The 23,229-nt window shown below is 41.6% G+C and overlaps 1 protein-coding gene across 1 annotated transcript in view; it reads right to left on the bottom strand.

Moving 5' to 3' along the window:
* The window catches only part of ruvbl1 (RuvB-like AAA ATPase 1), a 45,320-nt gene that overhangs the window by 16,130 nt on the left and 5,961 nt on the right, over positions 1-23,229 (bottom strand). Inside the window, exons 4-8 of the mRNA XM_055647963.1 lie at positions 15,263-15,414; positions 13,677-13,766; positions 10,558-10,707; positions 4,615-4,678; positions 2,032-2,230 (exon numbers count right to left, since the gene is read on the bottom strand). Of these exons, the coding sequence (XP_055503938.1) occupies positions 2,032-2,230; positions 4,615-4,678; positions 10,558-10,707; positions 13,677-13,766; positions 15,263-15,414 (655 nt within the window). The remainder of the gene's footprint in view (positions 1-2,031; positions 2,231-4,614; positions 4,679-10,557; positions 10,708-13,676; positions 13,767-15,262; positions 15,415-23,229) is intronic.

Here is a 23,229-nt window from a genome sequence, read left to right as displayed (position 1 = left end):
TTTTATTTTTGTTAACCAGGACCTGCAGTTCCTTATTTCTACAATATGCAACATTACTGTATGTGCCATTCTTCAGAGGTGCTTTAGTTGGATATTACATTAAAGTTCCCACAATATCACAATGCAAATGTTATTTGATATTAGCAGAGATATTATTAGTATCGTTAGTACCTCCACCAATTTAAAGCACTTTGGCCAACGAGAGTTGTTTTTTAAATGTGCTATATAAATAAAAGTGACTCGACTTGACTTGATATTGGCCAATATTCCCTCCAACACTGCAGAGAAAAGTTATAATCCTAACTTGCGGTGAAGCCCTGTTCTTTGCCGGTGATTCTTCAAAATAAAATTGATGAGAAATTCACAGGCCTGAACCAATAAACCAGAGATGTAGATTTAAATTCCTTCATGGCATCTGTTGAATTTAATCTCAATGATTTAACACGTGTTAAATAGTGATCATGATCATTAGGGAAGAGGACCACAACATAACAGGTTGCCATAGCATCTTCTCTCATGGTGTCATGGGATTAGAGCTGGAGTTGTACAGCACAGAAACAGGTCCATCAGCCCACCTGGTTCAGGTCAACCAAGTTGGCATATTGGGTTAGTCCTAGTCGCCTGCATCTGGTTCATTGCCCTCAAAATCCTTCCTTCCATATAGCTGTCCTTTAGAGAAGGAGATTCCCAATGGCACAGATTGGCCCATTAAGTCTATGTTGCTTGATGTGTTAATGCTGACTACTTTTGACAACTGTTTACAGAAAAATCAACATGTGGAAGTGGTTACAGACTGGGTAAAAGGAGCCAGAAATCTGGAAGAGATCAACAAAACATTTGAATGCATTTTCTCAAACATTACAGCAGGATGTTGATCAGCTGGAACGTGGGTTGAGGAATGGCTAATGGAGGTTAATGCAGGCAAACGTCAGGTGTTGTATTTTGGGAAGTCAAAGCAGGACAGGACCTTCACAGTGAACAGCACTAGAAGTACAGGCACCCAGTTCCCTGAAAGTAGTGTGACAGGTAGACAGGGTGATGACGGCGGCTTTTGGTATATTTACCATTTTTTTGGGTACATTTTGGTACATTGACTAGCCCAATAGGAGTATTGTGTTCAGTTTCAGTCACCCTGCTATTGGAAGGATGTTATTAAGCTGGAAAGAGTGCACAGAAGACTTATGAGGATGTTGAAAGGACACGAGGGCCTGAGCCATAGCAAGAAACTGCACTACCTACGACTTGATTCCTTGGAGCACAGAAGGCTAAGGCTATAGAGTGTATAAAATACATGAGGGAAATTGATAGGGTAAATGCAGAGTCTTTTACCCAGGGTAGGGAAATCAAAAACCAGAGGACAATAATAATTTGATATGAGCTCAAGGGGCAGAAGGTGGTGAGTGCATGGAACGAGTTACCAGAGAAGGTAGTTGAAGCTGGTACAAAAACACCGTTTAAAAGACATTTGGATAAGTACATGAAAAGGAAAGATTTAATGATATGGGCCAAATGCAGGAAAATGGGACTAGCTTAGATGGGGCATCTTAATGGGCAAGTTGGACTGAAGGGCCCGTCTCCATGCTGTATGACTCTATGCCCATAATTGTAATCTTACGGATGTCAAATAGCCTAGGGTTGAATCATTTTCAACATGAAGATTGGTTACTCTTAGGTAATGTTATTTCCTATGATTATAGGACACTGGCATATTACCAAACAGTCAATGAAAATATCTAAGGTACACAAAAAAGCTGGGGAAACTCAGCGGGTGCAGCAGCATCTATGGAGCGAAGGAAATAGGCAACGTTTCGGGTCGAGGGTTTCGGGCCGAGGGTTTTGGCCCGAAACGTTGCCTATTTCCTTCGCTCCATAGATGCTGCTGCACCCGCTGAGTTTCTCCAGCTTTTTGTGTACCTTCGATTTTCCAGCACCTGAGAAATCTTAAACACAATGAAAATATCTATCCCCTTTCTCTAAATAACTACGGGGAAGGAACTATGAATAATAAATTATATTTTGTGATTGCCTTACCGAATAATGCAGTTTCCCCGGTTTGTAGCAAAAATAACGATGGGGGCAATGCTGGACTCAAGTGCCCGGTGCAAGTACGTGAAGCACTCAATGTCGAGCATTGGCACTTCATCAATAAAGAGGACTCCGGGAACCAACTCAGCGATGCCTTGGTCAATGTACTTGTTAACCACTTTATTAATTTCAGCCCGTAATTTGTCTGCAACACAAAACATTAGTTTTTAATTGGCAGAACAAAGCCAGGCAAGTGATAGATGGATACAGGTGAGGGAGGTTTCTGATCGACAGATGGTTGGACAAAGGCCACAGATGAAAAGACAAAAAGCATGAGATAAGGATACAAGAGGCATGAAATGTGGTCAAAGGAGGAATATAGATGGATGCGGACGGGAGGGAGACAGATTCTTGATTAGTAATGGTGTCAGGGGTTATGGGTGAAGGCAGGAGAATGGGGTCGAGAGGGAAAGAAAGATCAGCCATGATTTTATGGTGGAGTGGACTTGATGGGCCAAATGGCCTAATTCTGCTCCTAAAACATATGTAAGGTAGAAATGGGTGCACACCCAGGTGGGCACAGCTAAGAGGGGAAGAAAAAGGGGGGGAAAAAGCATGGGTTGTTTCCATATTGTCTAACTCCCTGACCGAAGCACCCTTCAGAGTTCAAACTTTGGGAGGATATTAGAACTCCACTGTGCTCTTTATTTGAGAACATTTCAAGCATTTAAATCGTACATTCAATGAAAATCCAAGGCAGGATATACATTACTATAATAGCTTTTTGTGAAAATGCTAATCCCATTGATGTTTAGTAGTGCTTTTAATTCTTGGACAAAAATCAAACCAGGGGCTGGTTAAATTTGGTGGGCAAGCTGTAGGTACGGAGATGAATTAATTATTTGCAGAAAGATTCAGGTTGGTAATTCAATGGGCAGTCAAATAACAAATTATGTCTGGTACCAACAAATGTAAAATGTTGACATGCTGTGTAATTAATCAATATAGCATACCATTAAGAGAACAGACCCCGCAAAGAGAAAGCTGGGAGCAACACTAGATTTGTCACTTTCCACACTGTGAAAATATGCAGAAGCAAGTTAAAAAAGCAAACAGTTTGTTCCTTAGATACCAGAATGGTGGAGTGTGGGTCAGAGGGTTCATGGTGAGACTTTATTATGGAGAGAATACATTAATCAGCGTCAGACATCATTTGAGTGGCAACAAAAGCAGAAAGGAAAGGAGATACATGGAGACCAAAGCGGGTCCAAAATGCAAAGCGATAGCTTCAGAGGAAAGATTAGAAGGACAAACATTACAAGCGGGTGGGAGATGTTGGGGGTTCAAGTCATGGCCTAAAGATACTAGATTAAGGGGGTTGCTGGAAGGAACACAAACACACGCTCCACCTTTAATTTAGTTTAGATACAGCGTGGAAAACAGGCCCTTCAGCCCACCAAATATCCTACACACTAGGGACAATTTACAGTCTTTACCAAAACCAATTAACCTACAAACCTGTACATCTTTGGAATGTGAAAGGAAACCAGAGCACCCAGAGAAACCCACGCGGTCACAGAGAGAGCATACAAACTTTGCACAGAGAGCACCTGCAGCCAGGATCAAACCCAGGTCTCTGGTGCTGTAAAGCAGCAACTCTACACTGCGCCGTGCTTTTTTGGATTACTGAATATTTTACCACAAGTGGTTACTGGAGCGAAAACTATAAAATCTCTAAAAGGGAATTAGATAAGTATTTGAAAAGGACAAGAATAAAAGGATACACAGAAAAGGGATTAGAGTAAATTGCTTCAGCTGAAGTGTGAACACTGCCTCAGGCGCAATGGGATGAGTGATTTCCTTCTGTGCTGGAACCCATGATTCTAATATTACTTCAAAGTCAGTCAGCCCAGTAGGGCACAAATTTAAATTAGCGCAAAGTATTTTTTTAAATTGATATATTAATATTAAATTATTTACTCAAAGCAAGTTAAAGGTTTGGAAATAATCTATTCAGTAAACTGAAAAAACTCAGATTTTAAAAAGGCATTCAAAATATTAGGCGATAAGCTTTGGTCGACAAAATGGCCTTTTCTTGCTCACTGCTATTTATCTACATGATATTAGCTCTTATTCATGTTTAAAGGGAATACACAGTGAAGTGTGCTTTTAATTCCCTAACAGCACATTTAAGTGCAACAATCATTGCTAAATAACTTGGTTTTGACGAACTCAGAATTTCTCCTTTTATTTTGCTTCAGATGGGTACATTTCTTGTATCAGTACATTAGGAGACTCGAGGGAGTAAGAAATCTGAAGGCATACTAGCTCTGTAGTGTTAATATACAGATTATTGCCACGGATAAAGGTCTTCAGATTTAATAGGTTTTCCAATTTCCCCTTAAAATGTGGAAAATATAATTCTAGGGAAGCCAGTTTACATCGGAATCTACTGGAAGTCATGAAGGATTGCTTGCCCTTAATCGTAAAGCTGTAAAGCTGGAAGGACTGTGTTATCAATGAATCAGAGAGCTTAGATTCTCAGGAGAACCACGTTCGCAAGTGTTCAGCATTTGTCGTATTACATACCTGTGATTTCTGTCTTCTTTGGTTTCATGAGCTGACCCATCATGGACAGGATATCTTGGCCACCCTGGATGAACAGAAATTAAGAACGGAAGTCAATTCAGCTGAAGTTAAACGGTCTACTTTACCCGTCTAAGCCTGTCTATGATACACCTTAGTAGACATGGAATAATATAGCACAGGAATAGGCCCACATTGTTTGTGTCAAAAAAGATGCCTAGCTGAAGTGATCTCATCTGCCTGCATGCGATACATATCCCTCCATTCCATGCACTTCCATGTGCTATCCAAAACACTTTTAAATGCCACTATCTTATCAGCCTCCACCCCATGTAATTCATTCTAGCCGCCCACGACTATCGGTGTACAAAAACCTGCTCCCACACATCTATATTATCATAAAACTCTGATCTTAGTTGTGGGTTTGTTTGCTTGCTTGAACGTTTTCCTTTGATTCACATCTCCTCGCGACGGTGACATTTTTACATATTCCGGTAGAGATTAACTTCATGATCTCAAAAATCCCCTCATCTGAAAATGTGATTCATTATTTCCCGAGTTTAAATAAAATTGTTCACCAATCTGACATATTTTTAAAATCTAACGTGCTGAAGCGAGCTGGATGACATCACAATGCCCCTGCTCCTTGCAGCAAGCTGCACAGAATTTTCAATGCTCAGCCCCACTGTTTTCCACGAGCTGTGAGTTACGTGGCCCAGCCTGTCCCCCCCCCCCTCCCTTCAAGTTCTACAACTTAGCGGCAGAGGACAGGGGGGGGGCGGAGGACAGGGGGAGGAGAGTTGGGGGGGAGGGGGTTGCGGGGAGGAGGGACCCCCCCCTCAATCTCTACCCCCCTCCTTCTGCCTCTCTAGTCGCACTTGGCAGTTATGCATGAGTGGATAGGGCGGGGGCTGGGGTGAAAGGAGCAAATTAATAATAGTGTGTGTGTGCCCCCACAACCATATGTTGGTCCCTCTTGGTCTAGTATCCATTAGACGTTGCCCCTCTCACCTTATAGCTATGCCCTTTAGTGTTGGAGATTTTCTCCCTGCGAAAGAAATGTCAACTGTCTACCCTATCTCTGTCTCTCATATTATATACAACATTACCAAAATTAAAAGACAATATTCAAAAACTCGAATCAGATTTTAAAACAAGATGAATAACTGAATTTGTTTCAGACATAAATATGCAAGATATGTTGTCTGATATTCCTTGCAAGTATTAATGAGAAACATCTTGAACAGGGGTATACAATTCTACATCACAGAAATATTCCAAGGTACTGTCATGAAGATGGGTTACTTAGTTGAAGAATTGGAATGCTACCAGAACACAAAGCAAACACCAACAAGAGCCAGTGTTTTCAGGATAAAATCCAGGAGCAAGGGGTTGTGGGAGGAAGATGTCAAGATAAAGTCAATCAGGCCAGAGCGCTCGTTTTGTGAAAATGCCAAATACCTGATCCACAGCACAGTTAGCCTCAGGAAATGGAAACATGATCAGGAAAGGCTATTTGAAAATACTGTAGGTTCAAAGGCTGTTGATAGTTATTCAGAGAACTGTAAAGCAACATCGTCTTCCTATTTTTGTCATGGCAGGCAGTATGTTAATTCTAGAACATGGGGAGTAAAGAACAAAGAGACCCACACATCAGGAATTATATTGTCAGCTGTATAGTTGCCTAATCTTAACCATACCACTTTTGGGAAACTTAATTCGATTTAGTACAGGTCCTCTTTAATCAAACTGTCATGAATGCAAGAGAAATGGGGGAAAATAAAGTAATCAGTATTTCTGTTGACATTGTCTGGGAACTCTACATACAGGCAAGCAATGAAATGATGTCCAATCCAAGTTTACAAGTTGGTTGGATGAGAGTTCTAGTGTGGATGCCAAAACAGAAGACTTGGCACCAAAGATATTATAGCGGAGCAAGATAGATCACTCCTTCTAAATGCAATGGGCTGACGTGTAGAACGCAACGGAACGTGTGCCTTTTTTTCATCCATTTCCGTAACCCGACCCGCAGTGTAATCAACGTTGCGGGGGAACAGTTTGTGTTAATAAATTAAAATTCTGAAAATGAGGAGAAGATTTTTACCAAATAACTTTTATTTTTACGAGGATGTTTCCATAAGCTTCCGTCTCCACACTATTATCCTATGGGATCTTTGGTGTGGAGACGGAAGCCGGTTACGGAAATGGGGCTGAAAATTACCCATGAATCTGCCCATGACTGTACTATGTTTTTTTCGTCGAGTGGTCTATCTTGCTCGCTATAGGATCTTTGCTTGTCACCTTTGAGAAGTAGCAGGACAATTGATGTGCTTGGAGAGTACAGGCTGAAAAACACTTAAAGAAGAAGGGCAAAACCCATTAACAAGAAACAAACCGATACAGTGCATTCAGAAAGTATTCAGACCCCTTCACTTTTATACATTTTGTTTCGTTACAGCCTTACTCTAAAATGGACTAATTTTTTTAAATCATCTACACAATACCCCATAATAAAAAAAGTGAAACCAGGTGTTTAGAGATGTTTGCAAAGTAATTAAAAAGAAATAACTGAAATATCACATTTACATAAGTATTCAGACCCTTCACTCAGTACTTTGTTGAGGCACCTTTGGCAGCAATTACAGCCTCAAGTCTTCTTGGGTATGACGCTACAAGCTTGGCTCACCTGTATTTGGGTAATTTATCTAATTCTTCTGTGCAGATCTTCTCAAGCTCTGTCAGGTTGGATGGGGAGCGTCGATGCTCAGCTATTTTCAGGTCCCTCCAGAGATGTTTGATTGGGTTCAAGTCTGGGCTCTGGCTGGGTCACTCAAGGACATTCACACCATGCTTCACCCTAGGTATGGTATTGGCCAGGTGATGAGCGGTGGCGGGTTTCCTCCAGACGTGACTCTTGGCATTCAGATCAAAGAATTCAATCTTGGTTTCATCAGGCCAGAGAATCTTGTTTCTCTGGCCTGATGGCAAACTCCAAGCTCCCTGACCAAGGCCCTTCTCCCCGATTGCTCAGTTTGGCCAGACGGCCAGCTCTATGAAGAGTCCTGGTGGTTCCAAAGTTCTTCCATTTAAGAATGACGGAGACCACTGTGCTCTTCGGGACCTGCAAAAATTGGTCATACCCTTCCCCAGATCTGTGACTCGGCACAATCCTGTCTCGGAGGACTACGGGCAATCCCTTCATAGCTTGGTTTTTTTCTCTGACATGCACTGTCAACTGTGGGACCTTATGTAGACAGGTGTGTGCGCCTTTCTTAATCATGTCCAATCAATTTAATTTACCACTGGTGGACACCAATCAAGTTATAGAAACATCTCAAGGATAATCAATGGAAACAGGATGAACCCAAGCTCAATTTTGAGTGTCATAGCAAAGGGTCTGAATACTTATATCAATGTGATATTCAGTTATTTCTTTTTAATTACTTTGCAAAAATTTCTAAACACCTGTTTTCACTTCTTCATTCTGGGGTATTGTGTGGGAGATTGATGATAAAGAATAAATTTAATTCATTTAAAAATAAGGCTGTAACATAAGAAAATGTGGAAAAAGTGAAGGGGTCTGAATACTTTCTGAATGCACTATACACCTCAACATTGGTTCCGTTTACAGAAATGCAGACAGTTCTCAACACTTCCAAGTTTGTGATATTTGAATCCTGTGGCTCAGGAAAGGGACAATCACCTCCGTAAATAAATTCCAAATCAGATGAGCAAAACCAAATTAAGTTCAGCAAGTTACAACAGATATTAATTGGTAAATAACAGCTGTAAATAGATTTTAGGACGGCACAGTGTTAGAGCTGCTGCCTTACAACGCCAGAGACCTGGGTGCTGTCTGTGCGGAGTTTGTACGTTCTCCCCGTGACCGCAAGGTCTTCTGGTTTCCTCCCAGGCCAAAAAAGTTACTGGTTTGTAGGTTAATTGGCTTCTGTAAATTGTCCCTAGTGTGTTAGGATGGTGCTAATGTATGGGGTGATCACTGGTCGGTGCGGATTCAGTAGGTCAAATGGCCTGTTCCCAAGCTGCATCGCTAAAGTCTACATTGCTTTACACTATGAATAAATTCTGGAACATAAAAAAACAAAGCAACCAACCAGGACTAAATACAATCTGGAAACGGCAATGAAATGAATTAACTTTATATTTATGCTAATCCATTTTTTTTTTAAGGGGGCGCTGGAAGATGGGGATGGCTACCCTGCGTTTTTTCATCCTTTTTGTTATTTTTAGCGTTTGTTTAAACTTTTTTTTTTCAGGTTCTTACCTTACAGGAGAGGTGGTCAAGTTTCGGATCACATTCTCCAGGCTCCGTGGCCTACCATCGATGGAGTTGAAAAGCCGCCTAGGATTGTCATGAGCCCCGACTTGCCATCGGAGCGGATCCCTTGCCTGGGATCGCTCCCACCATGGCCTGCGGAGTCTCGGGAGAGGCTAGTCGGGAGCTCCAATACCGCAGAAGATTCACCCAGCCCCGATGCGAGGTTTGATCGCCCGGAGCGGAGTTGACGACAACCCCCCGATGCGGGAGCTGAACGCCTCGATGCAGAGGGCATGAACGCTGCCGGCTACGGGACTCAAGACCGCCCTGTCAACGGGGAGCTCGAGGCCCCCGTTGAAGGAAGAACAAAATGGAAGGACTTGAACTTTATTTTTGCCTTCCATCACAGTGAGGAATGTGTAGGAGTCACTGTGATGGATGTTTATGTTAAAATGTGATTTTTGAGTCTGTTGCTTTAAATTGTATGACTGACCTGGGCCCGTGAAATTTCACTACATCAATTGGTGTATGTGACAATAAATGAACTTTATGAGCTGGATAAGGAGGAAATGTTATTCAGCATAGTGCAAAAAAAATTGAATGGTATCACTCTAATTACCATCCTTCAAGAAATTCAAAGCTTTCCAGTTCTGATGTTAGCAACATAATGACTACTTTGCCTAATTATACTTAGATATGTTGGGCAGGCCATTTGAATGCCTGTTATCAGTAAACGGACACTATTCTGAGCTTTGGCATGGGTGAAAATTATCAGGTGGAGGAGATAAGGATGTGCTCAATTTTTTCTCCAAGTAGTGCAACATCGCCAGCAACTCCTGGGAACCTCTGGGCCACGAGCACTCAAATGTGGAGCATATTCCATTCTACAAAAACTTGTCCTGCACATATTTTTTAAACTTTCCCTCTCAAACCTTAAGACTATATCCTCTAGTCTTTGGCATTTCAACTCTGGGGGGGAAAATGTAATGACTGTCTATCCTATCTCTGCATCTCATACTTTTATATACTGCTTTCAGATCTCCTCACACCTCTGATGCTCCAGAAAACAATCCACATTTGTTCAAGCTCTCCTTAAAGCTAGTACACTCTAAAACGCTTCTGCATCCTCTCCAAAGCCTCCACATGCTTCCAATAATAGGGCAACCAGAACTACATACATATGCTGACGCACATACATTTTTGCCTTATTGGCAGTATTTTTCTACAAGTGGGATGTTAAATTTAGATCCTCTTTGCCTATTCAGGTGAACATAATGATCTCATCAGACACCATACAAAGAACGATAGAGAGATCTTCAGAACTCCTGCCAGCAAATCTCTATCAACCAACATTACCAGAAACTGACCAACCTTATTAACAGGAGCATGAATTCTTGCTGGCACCAAGAAAATACTTAATTTGCCAACAAAACAAACACAGCAAAATTCAAAAGAAAATCCACGGTCTTTGATAAAATATTTCAGCCCTATTCAAAGGCACAGTGATACTATGGATATGCATGCCCCAAATACTGAGGATTTGAAACTACCACATTATGAGTTTATCAACATAAACATTTTTAGATTGCACATTGAAGCACCTCTCTCCCCCGCTATTTTCATGTCAAGTGACTGAGATGGCAGCTGAATAATGCTGCATTTATTACCTGTGGCCTTGCATTCGCAACATCAAGATCATGCAGTGTCACGTCCTGTATGATCTCTTTCTTCTTGTGAACATCGCCCTTTGGCAGCGGAACGTACTCTTCAGCTTCAAGGTCAAATTCTGTGGCATAGGTATCACACCTGCCTTGTCTCTATGATGTCCAGGATCAGGGGGGGGGGGGGGGGGGGGGGAGGGGGAAGAAAGGATAAATAAACAGGTGCACTGTCAGCTTACTTGCCAAACATGATTCAAAGAAAGGCAGTGGAGCTGGGGAAGGCCCCAGGCTCACAATTATGACATTGACAGACTTTTGTCGACACATTGCAATGGCTCCCTCATTTCTGGCAAGCAGAGCCAGCCCACCTGCCCGCCTCTATCCATCCCGAAAACCACTTAGCTTCCCAGCAAATTGGCCTTTTTCTCCTCCTTCGATTATACTACCTCTAAATTTGCTATTCTTACTCAAGGACTTGATGCAACAGATAACATTAACTACAGTTCAGTGAACATGTTAAAATCACTTTGTAGTTGGATGCCTCAGCATGTGATAACTTGTTCTGATAAAATGCAGAACAATTTTTAAAAATCATTTAAAGATCTTTTGCCCAAGAGGTACAGAACCCATTGCTCGAGTAATGAATAGATTAAAAATGCAACAAGGTAATTACATTTCTTTTTTTGCCAATTTTCTCCCTTTTTTGTCTCCTAAAGGCACTGTGGCCACTGAAATATAAGCTCCACTTACATGGGCAACCACTTAGTGAATTCTTTTCACATTTTAAATTCAGAGAGAGTACACTGGTAGACTGGAAACACAAGAGGCTGTGGATTGTGAAATTTTGAGCAAAAAACAAAGTGCAGGAGGAACAGTGGGTCAGGCAGCATCTGTGGTGGGAATAGAGCCATCATTCTGACTCGACGCGTCATCTGTGCATTCTTCCCACGGATGCTGCCTGACCTGACGAGTTCCTCCAACATTTCTACAATGGTAGACTATTGTGTTGAGATTGTAGCCAAGCACAATTTCTTCTTCAGCTGTACTCCATAAATGCAAACTTGTGCATCGAAATATCATCGCACATAGAATAAGGGCAAGTGTTGCTTTGGGCAGCACAGTGGTGCAACAGTAGAATTAGCTCCTTACAGTGCGAGGCCCGGGTTTGATCCTGACTACGGATATTGTCTGTATGGAGTTTGTACATTTTCTCTGTGACCGCGTGGGTTTTCTCCCAATGACAATAGATAATAAGTGCAGGAGTAGGCCTTTCGGCCCTTCGAGCCAGCACCGCCATTCAATGTGATCATGGCTGATCATCCCCAATCAGTACCCCGTTCCTGCCTTCTCCCCATATCCCCTGACTCTGCTATCTTTAAGAGCCCTAACCAGCTCTCTTGAAAGTATCCAGAGAACCGGCCTCCACCGCCCTCTGAGGCAGAGAACTCCACAGATTCACAACTCTCTGTGAGAAAAAGTGTTTTGTCGTCTCTGTTCCAAATGGCTTACTCCTTATTCTTAAACTGTGGCCCCTGGTTTTGGACTCCCCCAACATCAGGAACACGTTTCCTGCCTCTAGCGTGTCCAAACCCTTAACATTCTTATATGTTTCAATAAGATATCCTCTCATCCTTCTAAACTCCAGTGTACAAGCCCAGCCGCTCCATTCTCTCAGCATATGACAGTCCCGCCATCCCGGGAATTAACCTTGTAAATGCTGCACTCCCTCAATAGCAAGAATGTCCTTCCTCAAATTAGGAGACCAAAACTGCACACAATACTACAGGTGTGGTCTCACTAGGGCTCTGTACAACTTCAGAAGGACCTCTTTGCTCCAGTTTCCGTCCACACTCGAGACATACAGGTTTTTAAGTTAATCGGCTTCTGTAAAATTGTAAATTGTCCCTAGTGTGTAGGATAATGCTAGTGTATGAGAGATCGCTGGTCGGTGCGGACCCAGTGGGCTGCAGAGCCTGTTTCCGCGCTGTATCGCTGATGCCTATAGTCTCTAAAGTGTAACTTGTTCTTCTCTGGGGCAACAGGACTAAATTCATAACGCCCATTACTTTTTTAACAAGATCAATACTAATCAGAAATTGAAACTGAAATTTCAGCTTATCCATTCCATTACAACTACACCATGGTGTGTTTTTGTTTGAAATTTATTGTTGGAATATTTAGCATACCAAATTCATCATCTCACCCCTCTCAGGCCATTATTACAGATCGACAGCCCAGGAAAGACATGGTTGTAAACTGTACACGGTTCAAGCAGCTGAACAAAATTAGAATCGTACTAATCATTGTTCAGGTGCCTGAACCTAATAGTTTATTTATGTATTTAGATACAAATAGAGTAATCCAACAGTAAAACTTCAGTTTGCACAGATTTAGAAGTGAAGTACAGCTGTTTCTGACATGCTTAGTTCTCATTCTATTTCGGCATTTACTATCCTCCAGAAAAATAATACTTTCCATTTATTTTGCTTGGAATTGAACATAAATGTCCTCAAAATTCCATGGTTAGACTTGTCTATCTTAAACATAACCTTTGCCTATCAGTTTTATTAAAAATTCATAGACACACCGTGCAGCAAAAGCTTCTATACACCTTTTATCAAATTCCTTGCAGTTTTCATCTTCTGATTTCTCCAATCTTTTGTCAAGACCCAACCTCACTCCTTTCAACATGGTTTTAAAATTCAAAAGTTGGAGTTCTCTTTCCCATAATAAACCACCCAGAGGCAAACTAAAGAGGATCATAAAAATTAAAATACACAAAGTACTGTAGTAGCTCAGCAGGTCAGGCAGCATCGCTGGAGAAAATAGATATGTGATGTTGGGACTCTACTTCAGACTGATTGTAGTGGGGGAGAAAGCTAAAAGAGAGTGGGGGCAAGACAGAACCTGGCAAATGACAGGTTGATACAAATAAAGGGGGAGGGGGGGCCGAGGCAGATGGGTAGATAAAAGGTCAGAAATGGAAGAAGACAAAAGGCTGGGAGGTAAGGAGAGAAGAGGCACGTTATGCAATCTTGAAGTCAAAGATTAACCTGTAAATTGTTAAAAAAATGTATTATGATCTTCAGTCAACAACTTGACTAGTTTGTTGTTTTTTAAGTTACCTTCACAGCTCCACTGTTTGCTTCAATATAAATCACATCCCCAACTTCAACGCGTTCTTTTTGTAGACTCTCATAGATACTGGGATCAAGCTGAAATGCACCACATGACATAAGCGTTGTTGAAGACTAATACCAAAACATGCACAAATACTTATCATACTTAAATGTACATGCAATCAACTACCAGGAAATCATATTTGTGCAAATCTGAAAGTTTTAAACATCTGGACAAGGCACTCAATCAAATAAAGCTTATTATACATGTTAATTCCATTCAATGTAAATGTGGACTATACGTGATAATTCCATTTAATACAAAGAGGGTAGTTTAGATCTATAGAAATTTAGAACAATACAGCCCAGGAACAGGCCCTTCGGCCCACAACTTTTGCGCCAAATTCGATGCCAAAATATTCTAATCTCATATGCCAGTACATGATTCATATTCCTCCATTCCACGTTTGAAAATCAATACCCAAAACAGAGATAGACAAAAAATGCTGAGTAACTCAGCGGGGCAGGCAGCATCTCCAGAGCGAAGGAATGGGCGACGTTTCGGATTGAGACCCTTCTTCAGACGGATGTCTGGGGAGAGGGAGATACACAGATTAGGAAGTGTAAGGTGCGAAAATAGGATAAAGGGAATCAGAGACTCTACTTTGACAAGGACAACAAATATTTATATTAATTGAGATCTGCCTACTTTTTTTTTGGTAAGTATTGCAAATGTGTGCCTGCCACATCCAGAACAATAGGATTCTATGCCTTGCATGCTATATGCCAGCACCAAGTTATGTTGGTCTAGCAACAAAAAAAAAAAGAAAAAGCACTGAAGATATCTTTAACATTTGTTATGTACGATGAATGCCATTAATTTTTGAGACTTAAACAAAAAAAACCTAAACAATAAGAATTTAAAGATCATATTCTATAATTTAGTCTGCTTATAATCAAAAAGCTATGATTGACAATGCCCAAATAATTTAAATTTTGTTTGGGTTATTACAATTTACTTGAAAAAAAAAATACAACTGTGTTTACCTAAAAATGATACAAGGCACTGGAGTAATTCAGGGGGTCAAGCAGCATCCCTGGAGAACATGTGCCTGACAGCATTTTGTGTTGTTGTGCATTAATCAGTATTTCCAATTCTTTGTTTCTACTGTTTTACCTTGAAATACAAACCTGTGGCCTTGCCTTTAACAAACATTTTGTGGCCTACTCTTAATTTATTGCCACCACATCTGCTCATACAGGATTAGTGTAGATAACCAAAGGCTGGCAAGGACACGGTGGGCCGAAGGGCCTGTTTCTATGTTGCACCACTTGACAACAGCAGACTGTAACCAAGTATGGAAAGACAAAAATCCACACTGAAGGCCAGATAGAATAGCAGTTTGTAATGGCTGTCAAATAGTGTGGTGCCATCACTCAAAGAGCATTATTCTCAGTGATTTCTCGTGGATTTGATTCAGATCAGTAATAGATTCAGAGTTGGGGAGAGTTGCATGACATCTTCCTGGTGTGATTTTACCTCTTGCCAAAACAGCAGGAATATCAACATAATTAAGAACAATTTTCCTTACCTTCAGTTGTTTAGTGCCCTTTGCTGTCTTTAACCCGATGATAACGTGGCTGACCGTCTTTCCATAACCACCCATGGGATTTTCAGTTTCACAAGGGGTCAGTTCTGTGACCTCGCCTTCATAAACTTCCTTTGTCTCTTTAATCCTCAGGCCTGAAAAAACATTAGAAACATTTATTGCAGCTAATAAATCACAAACACATTGGGTGGGTGAAGAAAACGAGAAAATAGATGTCTTTGCAAATGTTTCACATAATTATGGTGCTTTCACTTCAAAGGTGCCTCTGCAATTCTGACAGCAGCTACCCCATCTGGCATTAATATAACATCTGTTTGGATTTCCCCAAAGTTGGTGCTGAAGAATATTAATTTATTTTACCTTGCTTGGCAAATTTGGTCACCTTACATGGTAGCTGCTTCTGGCTACATAAAGTTGAAATGTAGGATTGGTGGGGAGTTGGCTTTCACCCGGAGACTGGCAAGAGCTTGGGATTCACTGCCAGAAGGTAGGCGGCGCGACTCTCTTAGGTAGGCGGCGCGACTTTCGTCAGCAGCGGCCTCTGCAGCCCTTCTGCGTTTTTATTATTTTTTGTCTATGTTTTTATGTAGTTTTTGTTATTTTTCGTTGGGGTGTGTGGGGGTAACTTTTAAATCTCTCCCTGCACGGGAGATCCGACCCTTTCTTTGTCGGGTCTCCGTTGTCGTTGGGGCTGCAACGAGGAGCGGCCTCCAACAGAAAGACCGGGGGCTCTGGTGCCGACCACTCACCTCACCGTCGCGGAGCTGGCCGAGTCCAGAGCGGGTGGAGCGTTGGTGGAGAGCTGCTGCGGCCCGACCTCCGGAGATTCAGAGGCTGCAACTGTGGGTCTGGCGGACGGCGGCACCAGGAGCCCGCGGGTCCCTGGAGGGAGACCGCTTTTCAGGGCTCCCGCAACGGCGACTTCCCCCGCCCGAGTTGCGGGGTCGAAGATCTCCTGGAGCGGGGCTTGACATCACCGCCCCACGCGGCTTGGAATGGCCGCGGGACTCTGCGAGCGCACGCCGGGGGCTCTAACATCAAGAACCCGGTGTGCGACCTTGCATCGCCCGGCGTGGCTTTAATGGCCGCGGGACAATCGCCATCGCCAGCCGGGATGGCGATTGACTTTGACATCGGGGGGGGTGTTCCATCCACAGCAATGTGATGGATGTTTATGTAAATTATGTTGTATCTTGGGTCTATTTGTTTGTAATGTATGGCTGCAGAAACGTCATTTCGTTTTGACCTCAAGGGGTCCAAATGACAAATAAATTGAATTGAATTGAAAAGATGGCAAAGGCAGAAACCATCGCATTTGAGAAGTTCCTCAAGATACATTTCTGGAGCTGAATTAGGCCATTCGGCCCATCAAGTCTACTCTGCCATCCAATAATGGCTGATCTAAGTTTCCCTTTCAATCCCATTCTCATGCCTTCTCCTTAAAAACTCCTGACACTCGTACTAATCAAGTATTTTAATCACCGCCAAAATATCCATTGATTTGGCTTCCAGTTGTATGTGGCAATGAATGCCAGATTCACCATCCTGACTAAAAAAAAATCCTCCTCACCTTTCTAAAGATACATCATTTTATTCTGAGGCTATTGCCTCTGGTCCTAGACTCTCCCACTAGTGGAAACATCCTCTCCACATTCACTCTATCTAGGTCTTTCACTATTTGCTAAGTTTCAACAAAGTCCCTCTTCATCCTAAACTCCAATGAGTACAGGCCAATGCCATCAAACGTTCATCCTATGTTAACCCAATAATTCCTGGGATCATTCTCGTAAACCTGGATCCTCTCTAACATCAGCATATCCTTCCTCAGAAATGGAGCCCAAAATTAATTTGATGAATACATTTGAAGAATCATGACCTAATTTTGGAAGATGGGATTTGAAAGGAACATTCTTTTTGACTAGTGCATATATGGGCTTCCGGCATTGCATATTTTCTAAGCTAAGTGGGATTTACACTTTAGGGCCAGGCACTAAAAATATTTAGATACAACGAACTGCATGTGCTGGTTTACAAAAGACAAAGCGCTGGAATAACTCCTTGGGTCGAGCAGCATCTCTGGCAAACACAGATATGTGGTATTTTGGGACAGGACCCTTCCTCAGACTGAACGTCACCTATCAATATTCTCTAGAGATGCTGCCTGACCTGTTGAGTTACTCCAGCACTTTGTGCCTTTTACTGAAACCATTTCATTGGCATGGATATAAAAACAGCTCATCTGTTTCTAATGTGCTGTTACTAAATCAACTTAACTTCCACTCAAGAAAGACACAACTCCAAATGAAGACTGACAGGATTATTTGGAGAAGCTTGACTGCAAATGGATCGGCAAATTAACTAAACCTAAAGAGACTTAGTTTGTCAAAGCCACTGATTTAGTATAGAGTTCGGCTAAACAAAGCAGAGGTTTGATCTTTGGGGATCTGTGTTGAGCGAATGTGTTGACTAATAAGTGAATCAATACAGTTTCTGAAAAAGACAACCACTTTATTCCTTCGAGTGTTTTGCCAGTAGTACTCTTCCTAAAAATGTCCTATGCTATTACACAATTCATTATTTGCTAGACATGCAAAATGGGTGACCACAAACAAATAAAAAGACTGAACCAAAAATATTTAATGCTTATTTGGGATCCATGCATTTCTCCAAGCTGTAATCTAACCAGACAAGGTATCTGATGGCTCATGTACTTCATCTCTTGCCTCAAGACTGCTTTCTTGTGAGGCAGGAGTGCTCAACGCAGTATTAATATTTTAAGGAAAGCTGCTCTTGCAAAACCGAGAGGAAAATTAAAATTCACTACATGCCTCAGTATACTCCAATGTTGGTTGATTTCCAACTGCATCTACCAAATTCATACCAGCTACTGGCAGGGGACCCAAGGAAATTCCTCCCCCAAGCATTAGATGCAGGGGAAGAAACAGTAATGAATATCAGAGATGTTACACTTGGTTATCTGTTTCAAATTTGTATTCTAATGATGATTCAAAACACAGACAGAAGCAATAAAGTAGTAATACTTTTCTGGGATGATTGTTTGCATTGCCATCAGTAGAAATTAAGACTAGTTGTGAAGTCCCGATATCACTGCACAGAGATGCTGTCTGACCCACTGGGTTACTCCAGCACTTCTGCTTGGATTTTCAGCATCTGCTCGTGTCTACTATTGACATCCCCTCCGGCCACTTTACGAATGATAATTCAGATGATATACTGATTACAATATATGGGGGGGGGGGGGTGGGGAATTGTTAGCTTCAGGGTAGTGTTGTGTAGCAAAAGAAATTCAGAGCAAAATAATTTTGAAAAAGTCATATTTAATTATTAACATTTATGAGACGTCGATTTCATGCAACTACACTGCATAATCATTTTTTAACATTAAGCGAATCTCTGACAATAGAAGAGTCTCTCAATAGCTGGATTTAGTCCGACCAGGTGGATGGAAGTTGAAAGCAGCGGAGAGATGCTCTGCTGAAACATCCCAATCTTTCAACAGGCCAGTTATTTGGTCACTAAGTTCTCCCATCCTGACATTCAGAGTATGCACTGGCCCATCAATGAGGCTGGCTGTACAAGTGATTTAACTCCACTGCTGTTATCTCTCAAACTGACAACAATGCTGACAACAGTTTCATCTACGAGCTTGAATTACTAAAACCCATGACAGGGCACGTCATCACTTCAAGGAAATATTGTGGGCTTCTCTCCTTTTATTTCTCTGCAAGTTTTTAATTTGACAGCTACATAAAAGGCAGGCATGACCAATAGCTTCATTTTTCTCAGAATCAATGGGTCAAAATTTTGTTGAGATGAATAAGAAGCAACCTCTCCAGACAACATTGTGCATACATATCTTTTGATATATATTGCACAGAAACGCAACTAAAATCACTACAGTCACGAACTTGATTTCAGAAACCAAGATATGAACAACATTCCCTCACTACGCAAAAACAACCAAATTAATATTGATTTTTGTTTAACTAAATAAAATGTCAATACCAAACCAATCCCAAAATAGCTCCCGAAGGGTGGTGGCATTTACCTCATTTGCACTGTAAAAGAGTGGGGAACATCGATTGATTGAAATATACAGCATGACCCTTCAGTCCACAGTTGATCAACCATTCACACTAGTTCTATGTTATCTCACTTTTGCATTCATTCCCTACACACCAGGGGCAATTCACAGAAGCCAATTAACCTACAGTCTTTGGGATGTGGGAGGAAAGTCAGAGGGAGAACGGGCAAACTTCACAGACAGCACCCGAGATCAGAATCAAACCCGTGTCTCTGGTGCTGCGAGGCAGCAGCTCTAGCAACTGCGCCACTGTGCAACCCATATTTATGAAATAATGACAGTGACATTGGGGAAATAATTAGAGACTTTAATAATTAGAGATACTACCAAGGTGCCCATGTTCAGGAGTGACAAAAGTGAGGGACAGGCACGTCAGATGTACTTTCTTTCTATGTTAAATGAATTATTTAAGGAGTACACCCTATCCATCCATGTAGCTGCAAGGTCGCTGAGCTGGTGACGTGAATGTCGGATGAGAGAGGAGTGACAATTCCTTCATCGGGATACATATCCCGAGTCATCAGTCATTGTTGTGGAAACAACCCAAACAGGATGCAAAGCAGAAGCAGGGCTATAGAGCAGCACAGCTGGTAGAGCTGCTGCTGCATGGCTCGCATCGACCCAGGTTCAATCCTGACCTTTGCTCTGTTTGTACACTTTCCCTGAGACCACCAGTTATCTCCCACTTCCCAGGACGTGCAGGTTATTAGGTTAATGGCCACTATAAATTGCCTCTGCTGAGTGAGTGGTACAATCTGGAGGAAGTTGATGGGAAGGTGGGTAGTATAAGTTACAGGGAAATTTAATGGGGTAATGGAATTGTACTGAGAGCTAGCACAAAAAAATGCAATGGGTTTAAATGGCTCCTTCTACATTGTACGGAAATTTGGGAAACAAATTGACGAAGCAATGATTCTTCCGATTCTAAATCAACGGAATTCTAAAGGGGAAAGGCCTTCCTGAACAACTTCCTTGATACCTTAGAAGTAGTAACAATGCATGCCAAGGGCGGCAGGCTTTGTGACTATGCATCTCAAATTCAAAAAGGGACAGTGATTGAAGTTCCATGTGAGAGAGTATGAATTAAATACAGAAGGTCTGTAAGATTCAGAGTAAAGCCTGGGATGGATAAGAAACTGAAAAATAAGGAACAGATCTGATTGATTCACAAGTTCAATGCAGTTAAATTAACAAAGGTCACCAAACCAGGAGCTATGGTACTGTTAGGGAAAAGAGCACATAAATTACCTACCGAATAATCACATGTTGATAGGACAAAAAAAAAACAATGCAGAGAAATACCTTTTCCTGTACCTTACATTCGCCAAGAAGTACTGACACTTTTGAAAAATATAAAAGTGGATAAGTCTCCAGGTCCTGACAGGATATTCCCTAGGACATTGAGGGAAGTTAGTGTAGAAATAGCCGGGGCTATGACAGAAATATTTCAAATGTCATTAGAAACGGGAATAGTCCCCAAGGATTGGCGTACTGCGCATGTTGTTCCATTGTTTAAAAAGGGTTCTAAGAGTAAACCTAGCAATTATAGACCTGTTAGTTTGACTTCAGTGGTGGGCAAATTAATGGAAAAGATACTTAGAGATAATATATATAAGCATCTAGATAAACAGGGTCTGATTAGGAACAGTCAACATGGATTTGTGCCTGGAAGGTCATGTTTGACTAATCTTCTTGAATTTTTTGAAGAGGTTACTAGGGAAATTGACGAGGGTAAAGCAGTGGATGTTGTCTATATGGACTTTAGTAAGGCCTTTGACAAGGTTCCTCATGGAAGGTTGGTTAAGAAGGTTCAACTGTTGGGTATAAATGCAGGAATAACAAGATGGATTCAACAGTGGCTGAATGGGAGAAGCCAGAGGGTAATGGTGGATGGCTGTTTATCGGGTTGGAGGCAGGTGACTAGTGGGGTGCCTCAGGGATCTGTGTTGGGTCCTTTGTTGTTTGTCATGTACATCAATGATCTGGATGAAGGTGTGGTAAATTGGATTAGTAAGTATGCAGATGATACCAAGATAGGGGGTGTTGTGGATAATGAAGAGGATTTCCAAAGTCTACAGAGTGATTTAGGCCATTTGGAAAAATGGGCTGAAAGATGGCAGATGGAGTTAAATGCTGATAAATGTGAGGTGCTACACCTTGGCAGGACAAATCAAAATAGGACGTACATGGTAAATGGTAGGGAATTGAAGAATACAGTTGAACAGAGGGATCTGGGTATAACCGTGCATAGTTCCTTGAAGGTGGAATCTCATATAGATAGGGTGGTAAAGAAAGCTTTTGGTATGCTAGCCTTTATAAATCAGAGCATTGAGTATAGAAGCTGGGATGTAATGTTAAAATTGTACAAGGCATTGGTGAGACCAAATCTGGAGTATGGTGTACAATTTTGGTCGCCCAATTATAGGAAGGATGTCAACAAAATAGAGAGAGTACAGAGGAGATTTACTAGAATGTTGCCTGGGTTTCAACAACTAAGTTACAGAGATAGGTTGAATAAGTTAGGTCTTTATTCTCTGGAGCGCAGAAGGTTAAGGGGGGACTTGATAGAGGTCTTTAAAATGATGAGAGGAATAAGACAGAGTTGATGTGGACAAGCTTTTCCCTTTGAGAATAGGGAAGATTCAAACAAGAGGACATGACTTCAGAATTAAGGGACAGAAGTTTAGGGGTAACATGAGGGGGAACTTCTTTACTCAGAGAGTGGTAGCGGTGTGGAATGAGCTTCCAGTGGAAGTGGTGGAGGCAGGTTCATTGGTATCATTTAAAAATAAATTGGATAGGCATATGGATGAGAAGGGAATGGAGGGTTATGGTATGAGTGCAGGCAGGTGGGACTAAGGGGAAAAAAAGTTGTTCGGCACGGACTTGTAGGGCCGAGATGGCCTGTTTCCGTGCTGTAATTGTTATATGGTTATATGGTTATCTGCTTTTTTCAGCGTTTATGTGCTTCAATTTTATATAATTGTTCATCTCTTTGTACTTTGATGGCTGGTTTTTTTGGAAAGTCGAGCTTGCACACCTTAAACTGTCCTTTTTCTGTATTTACTGTCCTATATCAAACATAATTTTTTGAATGCTTCCCATTCCTCTTCAGTTGTTTCATTAATTTGCCCAGTTTATCATAGATACAGAAACAAGGAACTGCAGATACTGATTTACCAAGGAAAGACACAAAAGTGCTGGACTAACTTAGCAGATCAGGCAGCATTCCTGGGGAACATGAATAGGTGACGTTTCGGATCGGGACCGTACTTCGGACCGAAATGTCATCCATCCATACCCGACCCGATGAGTTACTCCAGCATTTTGTGTCTTATCGTGGATACAGACTCTATTCACATGGATGTGAGCATAAATTATATTTAGAACCATAATTTTCTCCAGCCCTCTCTTTCCACACTACATTGAATGGCATCACATTATTATCTCCAGTAAAGAAAAGTTTACTGGTTATGAAATTAAGTTAATCACAAAATACAGCTTAATGTTTTGCTATAATTTTGTGTTAACCCTGTTTAAACTTGCCCAATATATTGGCGTTTAGTGCAATTTTAAATACAACCAGCCTTGTTTATTTGAACTATTGCAATATTCCTGATCTGACAGAGTTCTCAGCTTATACTTTATTTATTACCACTCTGCACAACCGCCAAAAACAATTCTTTCATTGAAAGTAACCAGCTTACTATTATTCATCTGTTTGTCAAATTAGAGAACGCACAGCAGTGCAGCTGGCAGAGCTGCAGCCTCACAGCACCAGAGACCCAGGTTCAATCCTGACCTTGCTGTGTGTGGTTTACATGTTTTCCCAAGGACTGCGTGG

This window comes from Leucoraja erinacea, chromosome 16, assembly GCF_028641065.1.
Source record: "Leucoraja erinacea ecotype New England chromosome 16, Leri_hhj_1, whole genome shotgun sequence".
Taxonomy (NCBI): domain Eukaryota; kingdom Metazoa; phylum Chordata; class Chondrichthyes; order Rajiformes; family Rajidae; genus Leucoraja; species Leucoraja erinaceus.
The sequence above is the reverse complement of the archived record's forward strand: the minus strand, read 5'-3'. Positions and strand labels throughout refer to the sequence as shown.